The sequence below is a fragment of the Cottoperca gobio genome, chromosome 5 (assembly GCF_900634415.1).
Source record: "Cottoperca gobio chromosome 5, fCotGob3.1, whole genome shotgun sequence".
Classification (NCBI taxonomy): Eukaryota; Metazoa; Chordata; class Actinopteri; order Perciformes; family Bovichtidae; genus Cottoperca; species Cottoperca gobio.
Window position 1 is genome coordinate 8,515,176 of NC_041359.1, and position 18,133 is coordinate 8,533,308.

The window sequence follows — 18,133 nt, forward strand, 5'->3', positions numbered from 1 at the left end:
GTGAATTACCATGTCAGTGGCCCAGTGCCCCGTCATGCAGGCTCTCTAACACACACATAATAAACATACTTCATCACTTGTTTGGCCCAACCACACCGCCCGAAGAGAGCATATTAATTATAGATGTACGTTAAATTACTTTCATTACCTCCTCTGCTCAGTGGACGAGACAGAGACAGGGATGATGGATGGAAAGGGGTTTGCTAAACCTCCCCAAGTAGTAAACGCCCCCTCTTTTACTTTCTCCAACCCCTTTACCTGCCCTTTCAGTCTTTATTTTGCACCAATTTCTCCACATTTTGTGGTTCTCTTTCAGTATTAAATGGTAAACGGACTGCATTTATATACCGCTCAAAGCGCTTTTACAACACCAGTCATCATTCACCCATTCACACACACATTCATACAGAGGCAGAAGTGCCACCTGCTCATCAGGAGAGATAAACATTCACACACACACACACACACCGTTGGCTATGCCATCGGGAGCACAGTCTGTCTTCCTTCCCTCACATGTTCCCACACTCAAACTAGTTTTTTCTTGCTGTGACACAGACTCGATAGTGGGAGGAAACTAGACAGGAGGTGGAGGAGGTGGAGGAGGTGGAGGAGGTGGAGGAGGGGTCCGAAGGTTGTTAAAGGAATACTCCTGTGAGTTGTTGCAGATGTATTGGTGTGGATCTCCGCCGACGAGGAATAGCACTACAGAAATGCCAAAGTTATTTAGAATGTGTCTCCATTAAATTGTTTGTTCACCAGAGGGCAATGAAAAGTAGATTTTTCAAATGTAAAATGTCACGCTCACTGCACATCTGGGTCACACACACAACACATTGATATGGAGCTTTTGATATATTCAGATCTTTCTGGGCCATGAACTATACATTTTTGCGTGCCACCATTAAACTTAAGTATAGTATTTCATACTCGATGGGTGGATGTTTGGTGGAGTATCCCTTCACAGCAATAGCTCAACATTCTGGGAAATACGCATATTAACTTTATTGCCAAGTGTTAGATGAGAAGATTAATACCACTGTCATATCTGTGTGGGAAATGTGATGGATAGCCTCGCTCTATTTGTAAAAGTAAAAATATTCACCTACCAGCATCTCTAAAGCTCCCTTAAGTAGGCTATCCATGATAATGCTCTCATTGTGAGGGCAGGCAGTCAACCTCACATTCAAACATTTTGTTTTCCGTCCTTTTCTTTGCTTATTCATAAACAGATTGTTTTAATATTTGAAAGGAAATCAGAAAAACAAGGCCATGATGTAACCGCACACAGTGCAGACGTGACAGTGCTGGTAGGCTGAACAAATCAATGTGTGACGAAGTAACCGAATCAACTGCATCCGTGAATGTTAGGACATTAATATGGTTCAAAGTTTTCGAGCCTGTCTTGTAAATTCAATTTATTTGTGGAAAACAAACATCACCTTCTCCAAAGGAACATATGATAGATGGAGCTTGATGAAACTATATAAGCTCTCTTTAATGAACTTTTGCTCAAATGTTAATACAAACTCTCCGATGGGAATCATATGATACCGGACATGTACGCGATCTAATGAAGACGTGGCAAATCTGGAAATACCACATTTCTAGCATTATCCCTCAGTGTATTCCCTGAGCAAATAACAAAGCATCACATCTCTACTTCAAATCTAAAGGCCACTGTGTGTGTGTGTGTGTGTGTGTGTGTGTGTGTGTGTGTGTGTGTGTGTGTGTGTGTGTGTGTGTGTGTGTGTGTGTGTGTGTGTGCGTGCACTAGTCCTTGCTTCAAGTTTGATCTCACTCCGGCGAGGGAAGCATTACATTGGTAGCCTGTGCTTACTCAACACCCTGGGCTTATCTAATCTCTGCTGCTCTGGAACATCCCATTCAATTTCTTCTGTTGATAGATGCCAGTGCTCTTTGAGCCCTCTGGGAGCACATTCTTTCCTTCCCGCTTGTCTCCGACTCTTCGCTTGTGTAAAACCACTCCAGATTCCTCAGGTCAGCAAACCATTGTAAACAACTGATATCTGATTCTCACAGATCCAAAGGTCAGGAGAAGGGGCTGATAATCAACATCCAGACACCAGTGTATTGTCCGCACTCACTCCATTCACGTACGAAGATGCTGATGAACAAAAAGTGTTTGGTGCGCAGACGGGATGTTTTTTTTTTTTGACTGATACCCAATTACAATCCCACACTCCCAAGTTGACTACTAGGTAAACAAGGCCTGACAGTTAACAGAGAGCTGTCAATTAGAGTTAGTACACGGTGATACATTCTAATTGTAGTCTTCATTAAGAGATAAGGAAGAAACTCCATCACAGCTCTTCTTGTTGATGAACGCACTTGTTTTTAATTTGCAGACATGGATGCCACTTAGTGTGTTTCAGGCTATTTTGCAATTAAATTAAATTTTGCAGCAACGTGGGCACCCGCCCTTCTGAGGTGTCTTTAGCAAAGCACCGAAACTCAGCATGCAAGGGCTCCTAACGCCAAAGTGAAGGACAATTTCCCTATTGAGGAGGCTCATGTTAATCTCAGGGGAGATGTGACTTTATTGACAGCATAACACTGCAGCCACTTTGAAATTACTACACAATAAAGCAGAATATAAACATACCTGAAGGCATGTTATTCACATTTCTGAATTTTTGGTTTTGGCTCCACAAGAATTGCCGAGTCACCCGAACACCTAAAAGACTCTCTGGAGACGCATAAGCCTTTTTTCTACCATCGAGCATGGAGGACAGCGGTCATGAATTTCATAAAGAACACACATTGTAGGGAGGGCAGGATGTAGAGGAGGGTCAGCAAGCCAAAAGGGAACAGGAGAGGAGAGGAAAATATAATAATGATAAACAGATTTCCGGTCACAGCGCCCATCGCCTCGTCTCAGGGGTACCTTTCCACCTTGTCGTGTCCAAAGACCTTGCCTTACACTCAGCGAGGGTGCAGGAGATAGCACTAACGTGTGTGTATATGTGTGTTTGCGTGTGCATTTCTAATTTATTGGACCACTGATTTGCTGATGTGTGCGGGGCTGCACGCAGCTCAGAGCACTAGCCTGGAACATCCGGGCCTTGCTTCATTAGGTGCTCACGCCCTTAAGCTGCTGACATTTCAAAACTTGTTCCCCACTCTTCTAATTGTCGTGAAATATTGGACACGGCCACCAACATTGAGAAGCTGCGTGTTAGATCTTGATTTTGACGGCATTTCTCTCGAGCCTGAGTGTGGAATGCAAAAACTCTACAATAAGTGCTGAAGGAACAAGACTGGACTATTTGTTCTCATTAGCAGAACAAAACAGATGGGTCTCACTTTACTGGTGCAAGCCACATTTATGAGAAAATCATCCATCAGAATATATAAAAATATAAAAAGCAGAATGAAATAGATAGGAGTTTTATTAAGGTTAACAATATAGGATTATCCATGGTGTCTACGGTACAGTGTCTACCACATGTGTGTATAAGACGTCAGAAGTGCAGCTCTAATAAACGAGTACACTAAAGCGTTCAGGGACACAGAAGCCAAACAGCTGCCATCACCTTCAAATATAACCTCACATAGATTCAGGAATATTTGTAATACACACTCTTTATGTCACTCACTTCTACAAACACATTCATTGACGTGCGCAAATACACAGAATCAAATCCATTCTCTCCCAAATAACAAATGTCACTGCTAAATGATTACATTACTGTGGAACACGCATCATAGTTTATAATGCGTTTCAGCATTAACGTTCAAATTAAATAAACGCTGACGACTATTTAAACGCTTTAGAGGATGTTCAGAAGTCTATATCACACTTCAGGTTGTGTTACAGACGTTAGTAAAGCATCTAGTTACACTTTACACTTTAAACACGTCAATGTCTCTGCTGGCAGCTACAGTATTTCATGAACATAACCAAGTGTCAGTTTTATTATGTAAACAAGTGCAAAATATCTCATGACAGTCTCCTGAGATTACATGCATCACCACAAGAACAATTAAAACTTCATTTATCTGCAATGACCAGCAAATAATCACAAGACAAGAAGTGTTCTTTCATGATCCTGTGAGAGAAACCGTTTCTGCAAATGTTCACTCTCAGATATTGAGGCGTGTTTCAGCCTCCCCTAAGAGTTGTGAATTGTGTACAAACATTCATGGTGCGCACAGGATGACGCCGACTGAATTTTGAGATTCTGACTTTTCCTCAATAGCACCACAAAACAGTTGACATGTGTTTTAGTGAAACATCTCAACAACTATTGGATTGCCATGAGATTTAGTCCAGACATTGATGTTCCCCTCAGGATGGATTGTAACAACTGCGGTGACTTCCTCACGGCAAAATGTTCAAATATATGTTAAAAATACTTGCTCGGTTTAAGAGGAAAAGTTGGTTTAACGATAAGAAGAAAACATAAGGAGAAAGTAACCGTTCTCAAATGTATAAACAAAACAGAAACAGAAATGTCATATGTCCTACAGTGTTTCCCACCGTTCCAGATTAGACTACCGCTCTTTTAATTGCAACATCTTGTTGCGCCCTCTTCTTCTGCAGTGATTTAATAGCATCATGACTGGAGAGTTCAATTTAATTCCCGTTTAATATGGTGTTTCTGCATTCTCCGGCAGTGGATCTCTCTGGGCTCCGTCCGTCTCTTTAGCCTCAGGCTCAGTTCGTTCCATCGCTGCCTCGGGGGTCTGTTTCATCTCTACCTCTGAGGCGCTCACCTGGTCCTGGCTCTCTATGCTTTTTTGGTTCTGCTCTCTGTCCTTTGCTGGCTTCTCCTTCTCCAACATGTGGTAGTTGTAGATGTTCATGACGAAGAGAAAGAGCCCGCCGGTCACGATCACTGAGCCACACATGAAGAAAAGGTACTTGTAGTCACCAAAGATGTCCACCAGTAACCCTGTGTGAAGAAGGGCGCAAACAAGTTATGATATCTCAAACCAAGCAACTGTCATTTGTACCCATTTTATGCCCCATTATGTCTTAACAAAAAACACACTTGGAAATGTTGTACACTATGACAAGCAAACCGCAAATGTGACACTGAATTGCATCTTCATTCGACCACTTTACAAGTTTGAAGGTGAAGAGACCGAAACTCAGATTTGGCTTCTGTGTGTGTGCGAGGGAGTGAGAGTGAGCGCAGCCCAATTTGAGAAGAGCCATGTCGGAAATGACAGAGGGCCATTACACCCTTACTGGCTCTCCCGGCATCTCTGGGAAGGCAATTTGCACGGCTGCTACCAAAACGAATCAGAAGAGAGGCCCATTCTCAGAGCCATAAATATCAAGCCCAAGTCTGCAGAAAAGTGACAAATGTAGTTTAGATCAGATTTAAGCCTCCAGGTTTTCAGAGTCTTAACCGCAGCCCGACCCCCCTGCCTCCAGACATAGATCGATGGGCGAGTGGTGCTATCTCTCTGTCTCAGCATGTATGACGACAGGCTGTCTATTTGTCCATCTCACTATATTACAATCCCTCATTTACAGCCTTTTAGAGCCTTATTGAAGCAGTGGAAGAGCGTCAATATCTGAAACATTTTGAGGAGGAATGTTTTCTCTATGGCCCTTAAAAGTCACCAAACAATATCCAACACACATTAAAATTAAGAGATATCTTTTTCTCAACATCAACCCATAAGAAAAAAATACATATTTTGTAAAAATGATTGAATTACTTCTTTATCACATTATCAACAACTCATCATTTTTCGTTTCCCCCCAAACCTTTATGAGCGGCGGGCTCGATTACTTAACAGCATAGAAGGCGCTTTTATTGCATAGCAAGTTACAGGTTCTTATCAAATCTATCCTTAAATACGGCAATCACCATCTTTACGACAACGATGACAATGTTTGGGTGTGCCTTTACTGTAGGACACTAGGAGGGGTCACTTTGTTTTTGGATGTCAGTGCGGCCTGCACCATCTGATTGATAGCACTCATCTGGCGTGCGTACGACAATGACCATCACCCTCATTAAGACAGCCCTTGATTGGCTGAGCGGTAATTAAGTCCATCTGGCACAGTCACCTCTTTACTTTTTTTTTTATGTATTTACAGCTTAATTATGGCCCAGGTACAGGACTTCAATGAGAGTTTGAACTAAGCTTCATTACACACACAAAGCAAAAGGCTAATTACACCCACATACCTCAATTCCTCCTAATTGGATTGACCCGGAGGTTTTGTGGGTGCAGTAACAAGCAGACTAGTTGGGGAGACATAACGATTGTGCCCTCTGGAGGAGAATGTTAGATGTGCAGGGAGGCACTTATTTACCCTATTAAATGAGCGCCTAAGAAAAGACCAACTGGGGGGCCTATACATTTTCACCTCATTAAAACTGAGGTTGGAGGCAAAGGAACAGTTTGTCAGAGTCCTGATATGTGCAGCTACAGTACTGCACGTCCTCAGTGTATTTATGTAGGATACTAAGCAGGCCTGTTGAAAGTTAACATTTTGATTGATACACAAGCACTAAATAAGAGCTTTGATCGTTTTGATAGCTTTTTTAGTCTGTGTCCAACTGTTTTTAAAGCACATCACTTATTTAACACTGGCATTATGTTTGAGAAAGATACTCTGTGTTAGTGAAACTGCATAACACATACTGTCTGTGTATGGAGGAAGATGTTAGGGGGTCACTGTGCATGTGGTTATTGTAATGGCCAACAAACTGGGCTGAAACTCACAGGGACTAAGTAGAGGATGTCGGAAATGTTTGTTTCCCATAAGGATTAGTGTGCAATCAACCTCAACTAACTATAATTTGTTTAGGGCAGGGGTGCCCACACTTTTTGAGCTTATGAGCTACTTTTGAAATGACCAGGTCTAAGTGATCTACCTGTATTAAAAAGAAATGCTGCGACGGGGGGGTTGCTGGTGCGTAGTTCACTCCACTCCTCTCCTTTCCTCCGCTCTGTCTCTGACTTTAGGTGTGTGTGCGGGAGCGAAACAGTGGTGAATGCGCAAGGCAAGAAAAAAACAAAAAACTTGAATTTCTCGGGGCGCGGGGTTCCGTTGGGGGAATATATATGTATATTTCTTTTAATGGTGCGCAATCTAGCCCGCACTACACTCGCGATTGATCTAACTTTTGGGCACCCCTGGTTTAGGGTAAGGGTGATTTCCAACCAGGAGATCTATAAAAGGGTAGAGGTTGTTTAACAGTATGTTGTACAGTATGTTGTACAGAAGACCTCTGAGGCAAATGTGTGTGTTTGGGCTATATACATAACTTATATACATATACATATATATACACTATATAGATCAAATTTAGTTTTTTGGTAAAAATAGTCTAAAAAATGTCAGAAACTGTGAAAATGGTCTGGCCTCTATCAAAATAGTTTGACTAATCGTTGTACAAGTAACACACTTTCTCAACTTATTGTGCTACATCTTCATTATCAATCCCAAGTGCCATGTTCAGTGACTACATCTCATTTTGAAATGTGAAAAAATAATTTCTTAGGCTTCAAAACGATCCCTGCAAAGCCATACTCAGTTTGCTCCTAATTTCAAAACTGCACTGGCGGTGAGGTACTTTCACTTTTTATACAGTTTGTTACACAACATGTGTCCAGCAAAGGGACATTTCTACATTATTGCACAACAAAGTAGCTACGTCAGCAGAAAGGGTTAATACATTTGCATGAGAGAAGAACTGTTTTTCTACATGTCACTTTGGAGGCTGTTACAGGTCCTGAAGACAACAGCAAGACCTCAATTCAAAGAGTTTTAGTTCTTTTAATGACAAATTGTCAATAAAAACTATTTTCAGAGGCAGTTACGATCATTAGGTTCCATGAAGAGTGTTTTATAGTGGGGTTCAAAAGTGCACTAATATTGAAAATGACAAGGAAGCAGAGAGGGTAAACAATATCCCTTTGATTACACAGTTATTTAGACCATGAAGGTAGCTGTCCAACACTTCAATCTAACGCTCTATCAGAGACAGAAGAATGATGGAGCTACAAGTCATCAAATGAAAAAGGACTTGTTGTTGTTTTTAAAGGTTTGGTAAGCAAAAAGAGCTCAGCTTGTAGGTCGATGCTGAGAAATAGAAACAAGTGAAGGGAGTCTGACCAGTTACATAAATCATTACTCATAACATTAATCAATGGGAGTCACTTAGTTTATGACTAATATTGTCTTAATTATTCTTATGATCATTTGAAGACTAAAGATTAAACCAGAGTAGTCTCATCAAGGTAAGGTGACCTCTGGTGCACATGCCTTTTAATATCCGTCACAAACACTACATATTTTCATAATAGGGTTATTTAAGAAAGGAGCACAAAGCTACAGTTTGTACATCCTTCCAAAATATTTTGGCTCAAACTGAAATCCTGAGAGGCTCATGGAGCCATAACTTAGCTTTAATCATTGGATCCAATGAATGTTGTTTTCAATATCCTACAGTACAGTAATGACACCCTAGCAGGCAACACAATGCAACACAATGCACAGCCCGTGATTAAGAAAAAGAAATCATTTCTCTTTGCTGTAATTCAGTGTGCTGCATTATGTACAATGTGCTAACCTGGCCATTTATTTCTTCTGTAACAATGGAGGTTTTTCATGCGTGTCTGTATGTTCAATATTCTCTTACTATTGACCGTTCAGTTGCAGAAAGGTTCAGCGTAAGGCTAACTAAAGTGAGTTCAAAGTAAATACTTGTGAACGTGCCTGGCTTATCGGACTCAACAATCCAGACCAACATGGAAAAGTATTTTTCTGAAAGGTCTTGTTTTTTCAGTGAGTCAGACTGATTCTCTCATGTGTGTAAATGGATAGTTTGTGGTCAGTGTGCATCGTTACCTGCAGTAGGGGGTCCCAGTAGCATGGGGATGCACTCAATGATGGTGACCAGTCCAACAGCACTGGGGAAGCGTTCATTTCCCATTAGGTCCATCAGACATTCGAATATCAGGGCGAAAACCATGCCGAAGCCCACGCCAAAAAACACTGCATAGGTCACCAGGAAGGTGTAGCTGTTGAGCAGTGGGCACAGTAAGTGGCACGTGCCGTTGAAAACCATGGCAAAGCTGAAGAAGTACTGGATTCTGGGCCGGATCCACTTGCTGCTGGCTATCAGGCCAGTGGCAGGCCGAACAAACATGTCTACAAAGCCCATGATAGTGAGCAGATAGGCTGCGGAGTACTCCTCTACGCCTTGGTCAATAGCGTAGGCCGACAGGAACACAATGGGCCCATAGGCACCGAAGATGAACATCACGCTTCCAATGAGGTAAATGACAAAGCCTCTATCCTTGAAGAAGGTCAAATCCAAGAACTTCTTAGCATTCTGCATACGTCCTTTTAGTTTGGTGTTGGATTTATTTGGCTGTTCCTTCACCTTCTTCTGTGGTGCACTAGAGAATGGCTTACCAGGTGGAATGACAGGCCTCATCAGGGCCCCAGCAACGCAACAATTGAGCATCAGACCCCCGAGGATAAGGAGACTTCCTCTCCAGCCAAACTTGTGTAGTAAATATTGGTTGACAGGGGCCAGGAGACACAGAAACACTGGACTCCCGGCCATGGCTAGTCCGTTAGCTAAAGGACGCTTGACCAGGAAGTACTTGCTGATGATGGTGAGAGATGCATTAAGGTTTAAGGAGAGTCCACAACCTGTGTGTAGATAAAAAAAAGAAAGTCACATTTAAAAATTAAAACAATCTCAATAACAAAACCTTTTCTAAATTCAATCAAGACTGATTCTGCTCATTAAGGTCCCATCTCATTTTACTTTTGCTGGCTAAAATCTCATTACAGAATGCTGGAATTATTCCAGAAATAATTTCTCCATTTAAGTAGAAATAAATTAGATGGGTAATACATTCACTCGCTTGCCTTTTTACCCAAAAAATTCAATTTAATACCACCTTATTTTCTATGAAGTTGAAGAGCCACAGGTAGATTGTGAGGGTGCTATAATCTCCCTTTCCAATGTCAATTTAATCATGTTCTCTGGTTCCCTAAGCACAAGGAAAAAGGTTTTTTCTTTTTTGGGAATATATCAAAGTGGTTTCAAACAGAAGATTTATAAAAATGTACATTTATATGAAGAAAGTGTAGTTCAGCAATAGTTTTCTTCAATAAAAACAATCTTGATTTTACATTATCGTTACATTAACATTTAACACAGGAATGAAGAATTGTTTTTGCTTTACTCTGACTTTAAAATCACAACAATTCACCAAACATTTGTCAATAATTAGTAATTTAATGGCTATTGTAAGGGCTACTTTCAAGCACTGGAGAAGATACTGTGTGTGTTGGACATCTTATCAGGCTTATAGCAATAAAATCAACATCTGAGGACATATTTGGTCATTCAAACATCAAAAAGTGGCATCTTATTTAGTATTATAAAGATAATTTATGTTGAAAGAAAATTGTGAATATAGAAAGTGATGTTTATCATTAAAATGAGTGAAACACAAAGAAAGTCTTAAAACTAATTTACAAAATATGCCTTAGGTTCATTAAAAGAATGTTAACTGAATGATTTGGTTTAATTTACTCTTGTTAAAGGAATACTCAACAGCTTTTCAACCTTATCTCCATGCGTTTACTGGTAGTGTAGATTATTAACACAAGTATGAAGTCCTTCAGCCAGAGTAGCCTCTAATCAACTCTCAACTTTTTGTGTGTTTTCTCACAATCCTTGTCACCGCTAACTCAACTAGGCAGGGGCCCTAAGCAACCAGTAGGACTCGCTAGTGCACGACAGGATCCCTCACCAGCTTCCCACCAGCAAACAATGCCGAAGCCAGAGGAACCACCGCCTGGGATTTGAACCCTGGGTTTCTGTGGTAACAAAACAAATTATAAAACTGACCAATACTGAAGTGCCTGTCAGATAAACCATAGAAGGGCTTCCAAAGGGAGGCCCTATCCTTTCTACATCCTTGTATACTGACATTATAGCTGACCTGAATGTTCATGCCTACTTCAGAATGACAGTCCCTCCTACAAAAGGTACAGAGATACAAAAAAGAAAGCCAATCAATTAAATGTAAATCTGGGCAAGGATCTGCTTCAGGATTAGTACTTATTAAAAGCTTCTCATGGAATCTGTGGTGTTTTTTGAATCTTTTTGCCTATGTGTGTGTATTTGTGTATGCATGTGTGTAAGCATATGTCTGCACGTCTGCTAGGTGCGCCAGGGCACAGGGGAGCAGAGCAGGGCATACACATGCCCCCGGGCCCCACACATGGCCCGGCCACTTGCTGGGCCTATTAATCCTTCACAGCAGTCCTTGGCAGGGTAATGAGCCTCGCAGGGTGGCAGGGAGACCCCATGTGACGACCATGATCGGAGCCTACGGGAGAGTACAGAGGGCCACAAAAGACCATGCCCTCTGGGATCAGGGACGGTTCTGTCTTAATTACCGTCCTGGTCCCCTTGGTGCTCTAACTGCACCCCAGGAACTGGGGTAGATGCCCTGGGCCTCGACAATCACCACGACAGCCCAGTCAATGGAAGCAGATCTGGCAACCCAGAGATTCTGAAAGGATATGAAAAGATGCAGACTTTCCCCATCTCAGAGGGGCTTAACCCAGGAGGATAGGAATGGTAAGCAATGAGGTAAACAAGTCTGGGATCCATATCATCGAATTGGTTGGCTTATTAATTTGATTTTAACCACATGGGTACCTTGTCTTCGTTTTGGGCTGTGATCAAATAACTGTCTCTGGAAGGCAGTATGCAAATGGTAAAACCCATCAACCAGCAGCAGTGACATAAGATATAAAATATAAAAATCCAAGAACTGTACCTCCAATGACACCAATGCAAAGGTAGAGGTAAACCATGGAGTTTCCAAAAGAAGCGGTTACCATAGACACCCCACACATCAGTCCACCCAGTATGACTATTGGCCGGCTTCCAAAGCGATTGACCAACAGACTGCTCACTGGTCCTGCAAAGAAAAAGACAGAGAGAGCAATTTATAATCACATTACATCTCAGTATAAAGTTCTTGGTTAGCAATTAATTTACCCACTGCTTGTGATCAAGGGTTTACACAGCAGTTCTCACTCCAGGTCTAAACCAAGGGCAAAAGGACACAGCATCCACACTTTTGAGTCAACTGCGACACAACTTGGCCACTCATTATACTCTTCCCATATAATGTAAAATGCTAAAGTCTGTAATCAATCAGCAATTAAACAGCGTTTTATATGCTGTCAGTCTTCCCTGCATTCATAACCTTGCTGAAAGAGTGACATTGCACCACCAGTGCTACTGCAGCACGACATAATGAAAACTTCTTTCTTCTCCTTGCTATACAGACCAATCGTTTGAATATATATTTATTTGATTCAATCTAGACAGAAAAATGGGGAGAGCATCAATCAAACTGATGGTCTGCCATGATTATTGAAACCTTAACATGCAGCAGCTTTTCAATGCAGAGGTGGGAAGTGCCTGTGTGGATGGTAATAATTGAAAACAGCCCGGTGAGCTGTAAAAGGATTACATGTTTACCAAACACCTACTGTCTTCAAGAGCAAGTTTACCATGGCTGATGATTAATTCCTCTCTGCAAGAGGAAACAGTTTGATACTATGGAGGGAAAGTATGTAGCTTAAACTGAAAATGTGTGAACAAAAGTATGTTCCTTCAAAAGTGGATACATCTATATATCTATAGTTGTTACAGTCATGAAGGATCTGTAGGACCACATTCTTTATATAGGACTTTTTAAGGATTTGGCATCATGACAACATGTTTGTCAAACCAAATCAGGAGTACATAGGCCAAGCTAAGAAAAACAACATTTCAGATCGCACTAAAACACAGCTTTCCATCATCAAAAGAAAACAACATCTTAAATGTATTTCCCATGCTTTGCTTTTCCCTCAGGCCTCTGTATATCATGAAGCTATTTATTACTACACTGCAGTCTGTTAGCAACTGTGCCTATACGCTCGTTCTGATGTCATCAGGCTGCAGTGTACTCAACTGGTTCTTCCACTGACAACTACACTGTAGTTCCAAGATACACGGCTGCAAATAAAGCTTATTTTCATTCTAAAATGAATCAATTAATCGTTTGGTCTAGATAATTAAAATCATTTTGGGAAAAATCCAAAAGAACTTCAGTCACAATTTCCTAAACCTGAGGAAGTGACTAACAGTACAAAACCTAATGATATTTCATTTACTATAACATTTTTAATCCTCACAATTTAGACCCTGGAACCAGAACAAGCACATGTATTTTTAAACTAATGATTAATATAGTATAGTATAGACAGTTCCCTTTTTTAAAGGTATGTGCTTATGTCATTAACTGCATACAAAAAAAACACATATTAATGCTCATCTGCATAAAAAAAACAGTTGCATGTTCAAATTAATCACAACTCAGTCCCAATGAAGAGTTCTTTAGTGGTTTTATCTTTCTTTCTCGCTTCAAGCTGAACTGTCCTCAACAACTGTACCTGCTGTACCACTTGAACAGTACATGCAATAAAAATATCCATCCCCCAGTTTATACAGTTAACCAGGTGCCTGCGGGGGTCAAAGATAGATCATCTCTCTCACTGTAGCTGTGTCACAATAGGGCATCTCCTGCACTACCACCATTTCTACTTCCATTATAACTTTATCATTCGGACTCCTTGAGTCAGAGGTTCTCTGAAAAGGCTGTCATGTGTCTCCCATGGGGCCCTGGTGTCAGACCCAAGTGTGCTGAACCTTCCTCTGATATATTCCCCCTGTCTCTCTCCTCCACTGGGTGACATTGCTGAAGCCTCGCCAAGGACAATATGATAAAGCCCTGTGCCTGAGCCACAGAGGGGAATATTTCACCAGTTAGGCCTCTCTGAGTTGAGTGCAGGTGAGTCACACACCCTGTTTGTCCTGTAACCTTGAAAGCAGCTACTGAAAGCTTCCACAACACTTTTATTGTGTCAAATGTTGTTTCATCTAATGAGTTTTCCAAAGTACTGCACTCCACTTTGGAAAGGTCCTTTCAGATTTCACACTTTTGTTTTGCCTGTTTTAAAAAGCAGTGATCGGCATGTGCATCCTGTGTGACATGGGCCCATGTGGCTCAACAAGTAATATATCTAGCTGGAAGAAACGCACAGAAGACACCGACAGGAACTAGTAAAGCTGGGCTTGCGTAGTGCCAACTATAAAATATGTGAGGTAAGCAGTAGGAACACAGTAAACCCATTACAAAGTAATCTACCAAGAATGTGCAATTGCACATCTTTGATTGGCCGACGCAGCTCTCTGGTACATATTATTGCAGTGAGTTCCAGCAAAAGTTGAAGCAGGTACAATTGTTTTGGATTAGCCCTCAGTCACCCTCATGGTGCAACCATGCAGGCGTGCCATTCAAATGAAAAAGGGGGCTGCACTAATTTGTCTGCCTGAAGACAGCCGTAAGCGCTCACAAGATTTATCTGGTGACGCAATAGTAATGTTACTGTAAGAAAGGGGAAACTTCTTCTGGCATCAAACCCGGAAAAGCAAAACTACTCATAAAATACTCAAAATAAATTGGGTCAGTGTGGCTAGTCACATTTAAGTCAGGTGAGCAACACATGCTAACATCATTCTTCTTATTAGGCAGCCTGTGTGTGGAGAAACTCATGTGAAGTCAATTTATCAATTATCTATGCGGTCCAAGCTATACAGAACAGCTGACCCTTTCTTTGGAGAGAAGACAGACAAAAAAACTAAAGGATTTTTTTTATTTGCTATAAAATTGCAATTTACTTCTCTAATTTGAATGTCTATTCTAAAAAGGTGTGTACGTCTGCAGTCGACTGGCCATTAACTTTAGTCTTCGTGGTGTGTTCAAGTGCAACTTTCAAGAGATGTGAGGCAATTTAAGGAGTGTTTGATCAGCAGACCATTATCTGTGCTAGTTCTTGGAGGTGAACTTGAGGTGTAAGAGCCCTAAGGGAACATAATATAATACAAAAAGATAGCTCAGCCTGGTTAACCCGCAGGCCAATATTTAAGGCATTCTCTAGTCGTGTAAAGAGTATTGATTCAGAGGTGTTGACTACTGAACCTGAGATGGCTTGAAAGTACATGACCTCACACTGAATTCAAAAAAGCTCTGCAGCAACTCTGGATTTGAAGTTATTGTATTCATGGTACGCAGGTGGTTTATTGATACAGCATATATCTGCGGATTTAAGCTGATCACATGTGCACATGTAAGCGTAACAGTGGTTATGAGTACTTAGAAATTGCAGTAAGGGTATGCCCAAAGATGCCATAGATACGTTTGAGGAAATGGTACCATTTGCTTTGAGGTCTCGAAAAGCGCTATCTAAATTCAATTATTATTATTATTATTATTATTACTTTGTCCATCAGAGAGAACTGTTTTCAAATGTAAAATGTCCCTCTCAGTACGTATCTTCGTAACAAGTTTTTGATAAATATTTAGATTTGCACATATGTAGTCTACATTTCTCCTTCTTTCTTGTCTTTATCTTATTTATTTAAAGTCATTACATTTTTACCATTGCGTATACAATTCTCCTGATAGATGTGCTATATCAAACTTCAATCCAATCAGAAAAAAGCAACAGTATTTTTTTTTTATTAGGTGAAACATATTTTGAATTGTACTGACCACAAGATGACCTCATTTACTATGACTGTACTGGAAACGCAACACATTTCAGATGTATAGGGAAATAAAATGGGGACAAAAATTGGTTAAACTGAAAGTCATTGTATTTGGAGGGGAAATCTAGTGAAAACACTGATCAATATAAATGCTGTAGCATGAATGACAATGTGGCCCAGATTGCATTTAATGACAAGGTAGTCTGTGTGGTACCTCACTAAAAACGCATCGTGTGTGTTGTGTCGAGTTCTAACAAAGTCTGATTGAATCAACTCACCGCCTGCATACATGGCAGCTAGCATGATAGAGGAAATCCATGCTATCTCACTGGAGCTCGCCCCTAAATTCTCTTGGATCTCTTTGAAGAAAATGGAGAGGACTTTTGGTGTGGAGTATGCAAATCCAATGGAAATGTGGGCCCCAACCACCACCATCCAGCCCCAACCACCATCAAGGGGCTTGTAGCCCATCTCTTCTGCTGGAGCAGGGGACATGTTCCTGTTCAAAGAGAGGAAAACTGAGATGATTAAGTATATAATTAAAAAAATATTAATATATTTGAATGCAGACGTACTTAAACTGCACTGTCTGTGCATTCAAATGAGTTGCAATATTTCAAAATAAAGGACTGAACAAATAACTTTCAAATTAATTGGAAGGTATTTTAATAAATGGACTAAGAGTATTGGCCTATGCTAAGTAAATCAAAGTAACGCTGCGAAAGTTTTGTTTACATACATTTGAATAAACCGGTTATATATGGTCGTTATATACTCACTGCGCCTTTAAATAATGTGTAGTAGCCCACAGTTGAGTTCAGTTTAGTCTCTAGCATGTGACAGTGTAACAAGTAATGTGGCTCACTACGTTGAGGAAAAAAAGTGTAACATAAATCGTATAAATGCAGTATAAAGAGCTGAAGTTTCGGTTGTATTTGTTGAGTAGTGAGTCAGACAGATAGCATCCTAAGTTGTCAGATATATAACAAATAAGCGACAGACGCTAACGTTACGACGTTGTGACTGTCCTATCTAGCTTCCCCCTAAAACTGTATACGTTTACAACTGTAACACTAGAGGAGGTCAAGTCATCCTAAAAATCTACGTTTTCAATGAAAGAAAGGCTCGTGCTGTCTGCCACACGAAGTCGCACGAGAGGAAATACTTCACACGTGGACAAGGACCGTAATCGTTGATAAGACGGCACTGCTGCGTTAAACGTGTAACTTTCAAAACATTAAAGTCAGTCACGCTAATAAACATATTGTTCAAAGTCGGAGTACACTTTACCTTTCATTGAGCGTCTTCGAAGCCCGTTTCAACAGTTGTCTTTATACATCCATGGTTGCAACCTACTATTTGAAGTCACGTGTCACACTGATGGCTTCCACGCAGTTTTGTCTAGTTTCGGGATCATTAGTACAAGAGCTTTGCCTCCAAGTGCTCTAGCCTAAAGGTCAGCACTGCAGTGTCGGACCTTGTTATAACATCCTACACCGCTGTAAGTCAAGACACAGTGGGTACTGTCTTCACACAATACATGTGCACTTGTGGCTGTGGCTGCTGACTTGGGTGTGACAAAACATTAGCATACAAAAAAGGAAATAGACAAAACACATTTCACTTTTAATAGTTTTATTTTCAAATTATGTGCAATGTGAATTTCACAGTTGAGCTCAACCACCATTATAACCTGAAACCCAAAACATACAAACCAGCGAAAGGAAAGCAATAGCACCCTTAAGTGATGCATGTAAATGACCAGAATGGAAACTCTTGAACACAGAAAGCAGTTTTTAGCTTGTTGTATTACATGACTGGTGTTTGAAACGTGCCGTAACAATGTAGTTACTTGATCTGTAATGCTTAGTTTCGGTGAGATGTTACAAAAAGAACACTACTGTACTACTGAGGGGAGGGGGGGAAAAAAATCTAAATGCATCACTGGTGCAGGTAATCATTTTTTTCTCAACAGAGCAGGATACCATAACTACCATACTATCTACCATAACTAAATTAGGTAATTACATAAAGAAAAGAAAAAACAGCCACTGGAGACAACAAAAACAAAATCACATCTATTTTTTTCAAGTTATAAAAGAAACTGAAGAAAAGTTTTAAAAAACTGTGCAAGTACAGCAAACCTATAGTACAGTATATTACACATAACAAAAACATTTAAATACAGTACTGTGTATCAGTAGAAATCCTGAGAGTTCTCCGTTCCTGTTTCTCAAATGGCCGTCTGTAGACATGTGGATGAAGCTCAAACCTTCTCTCACACTTGACAAGGGCTGTATTGAGAGCATTGTTCAAGCAGGGTCAATTAAAAATGAGTCTGTCAAAACAGTGGATCTTCTCTTGGAGAAGTTACGTCATATCCTCAAGTCCTTACTGAATGTGACTCTTCCGGTATTAATTTCCATGTAAATCTCTTAGATGATTGCTATGTGGTTACTAAAACCTTTTTCGTGATAGAGGGGTACACTTTGTTA

At 40.6% G+C, this 18,133-nt stretch overlaps 1 protein-coding gene across 3 annotated transcripts; it reads right to left on the minus strand.

Moving 5' to 3' along the window:
• Positions 1-3,392: 3,392 nt before the first annotated feature.
• LOC115008267 (monocarboxylate transporter 2-like) lies at positions 3,393-17,126 on the minus strand. Of its 3 annotated transcripts, none has more exons than XM_029431754.1 (5): positions 16,929-17,126; positions 15,917-16,137; positions 11,809-11,952; positions 8,843-9,655; positions 3,393-4,916 (listed from the first exon to the last, which is right to left on the minus strand). In XM_029431754.1, exons 2-5 carry the CDS (start codon positions 16,131-16,133, stop codon positions 4,609-4,611), a joined length of 1,482 nt encoding a protein of 493 aa, XP_029287614.1. In that variant the 5' UTR covers positions 16,134-16,137; positions 16,929-17,126; the 3' UTR covers positions 3,393-4,608. The 3 variants fall into 3 exon arrangements, with proteins under 3 accessions (XP_029287614.1, XP_029287615.1, XP_029287616.1); XM_029431755.1 differs by lacking the exon at positions 16,929-17,126 and adding an exon at positions 16,418-16,579; XM_029431756.1 differs by lacking the exon at positions 16,929-17,126 and having other exon boundaries at positions 11,870-11,952; positions 15,917-16,081.
• Between the last annotated feature and the right edge of the window lie 1,007 nt (positions 17,127-18,133).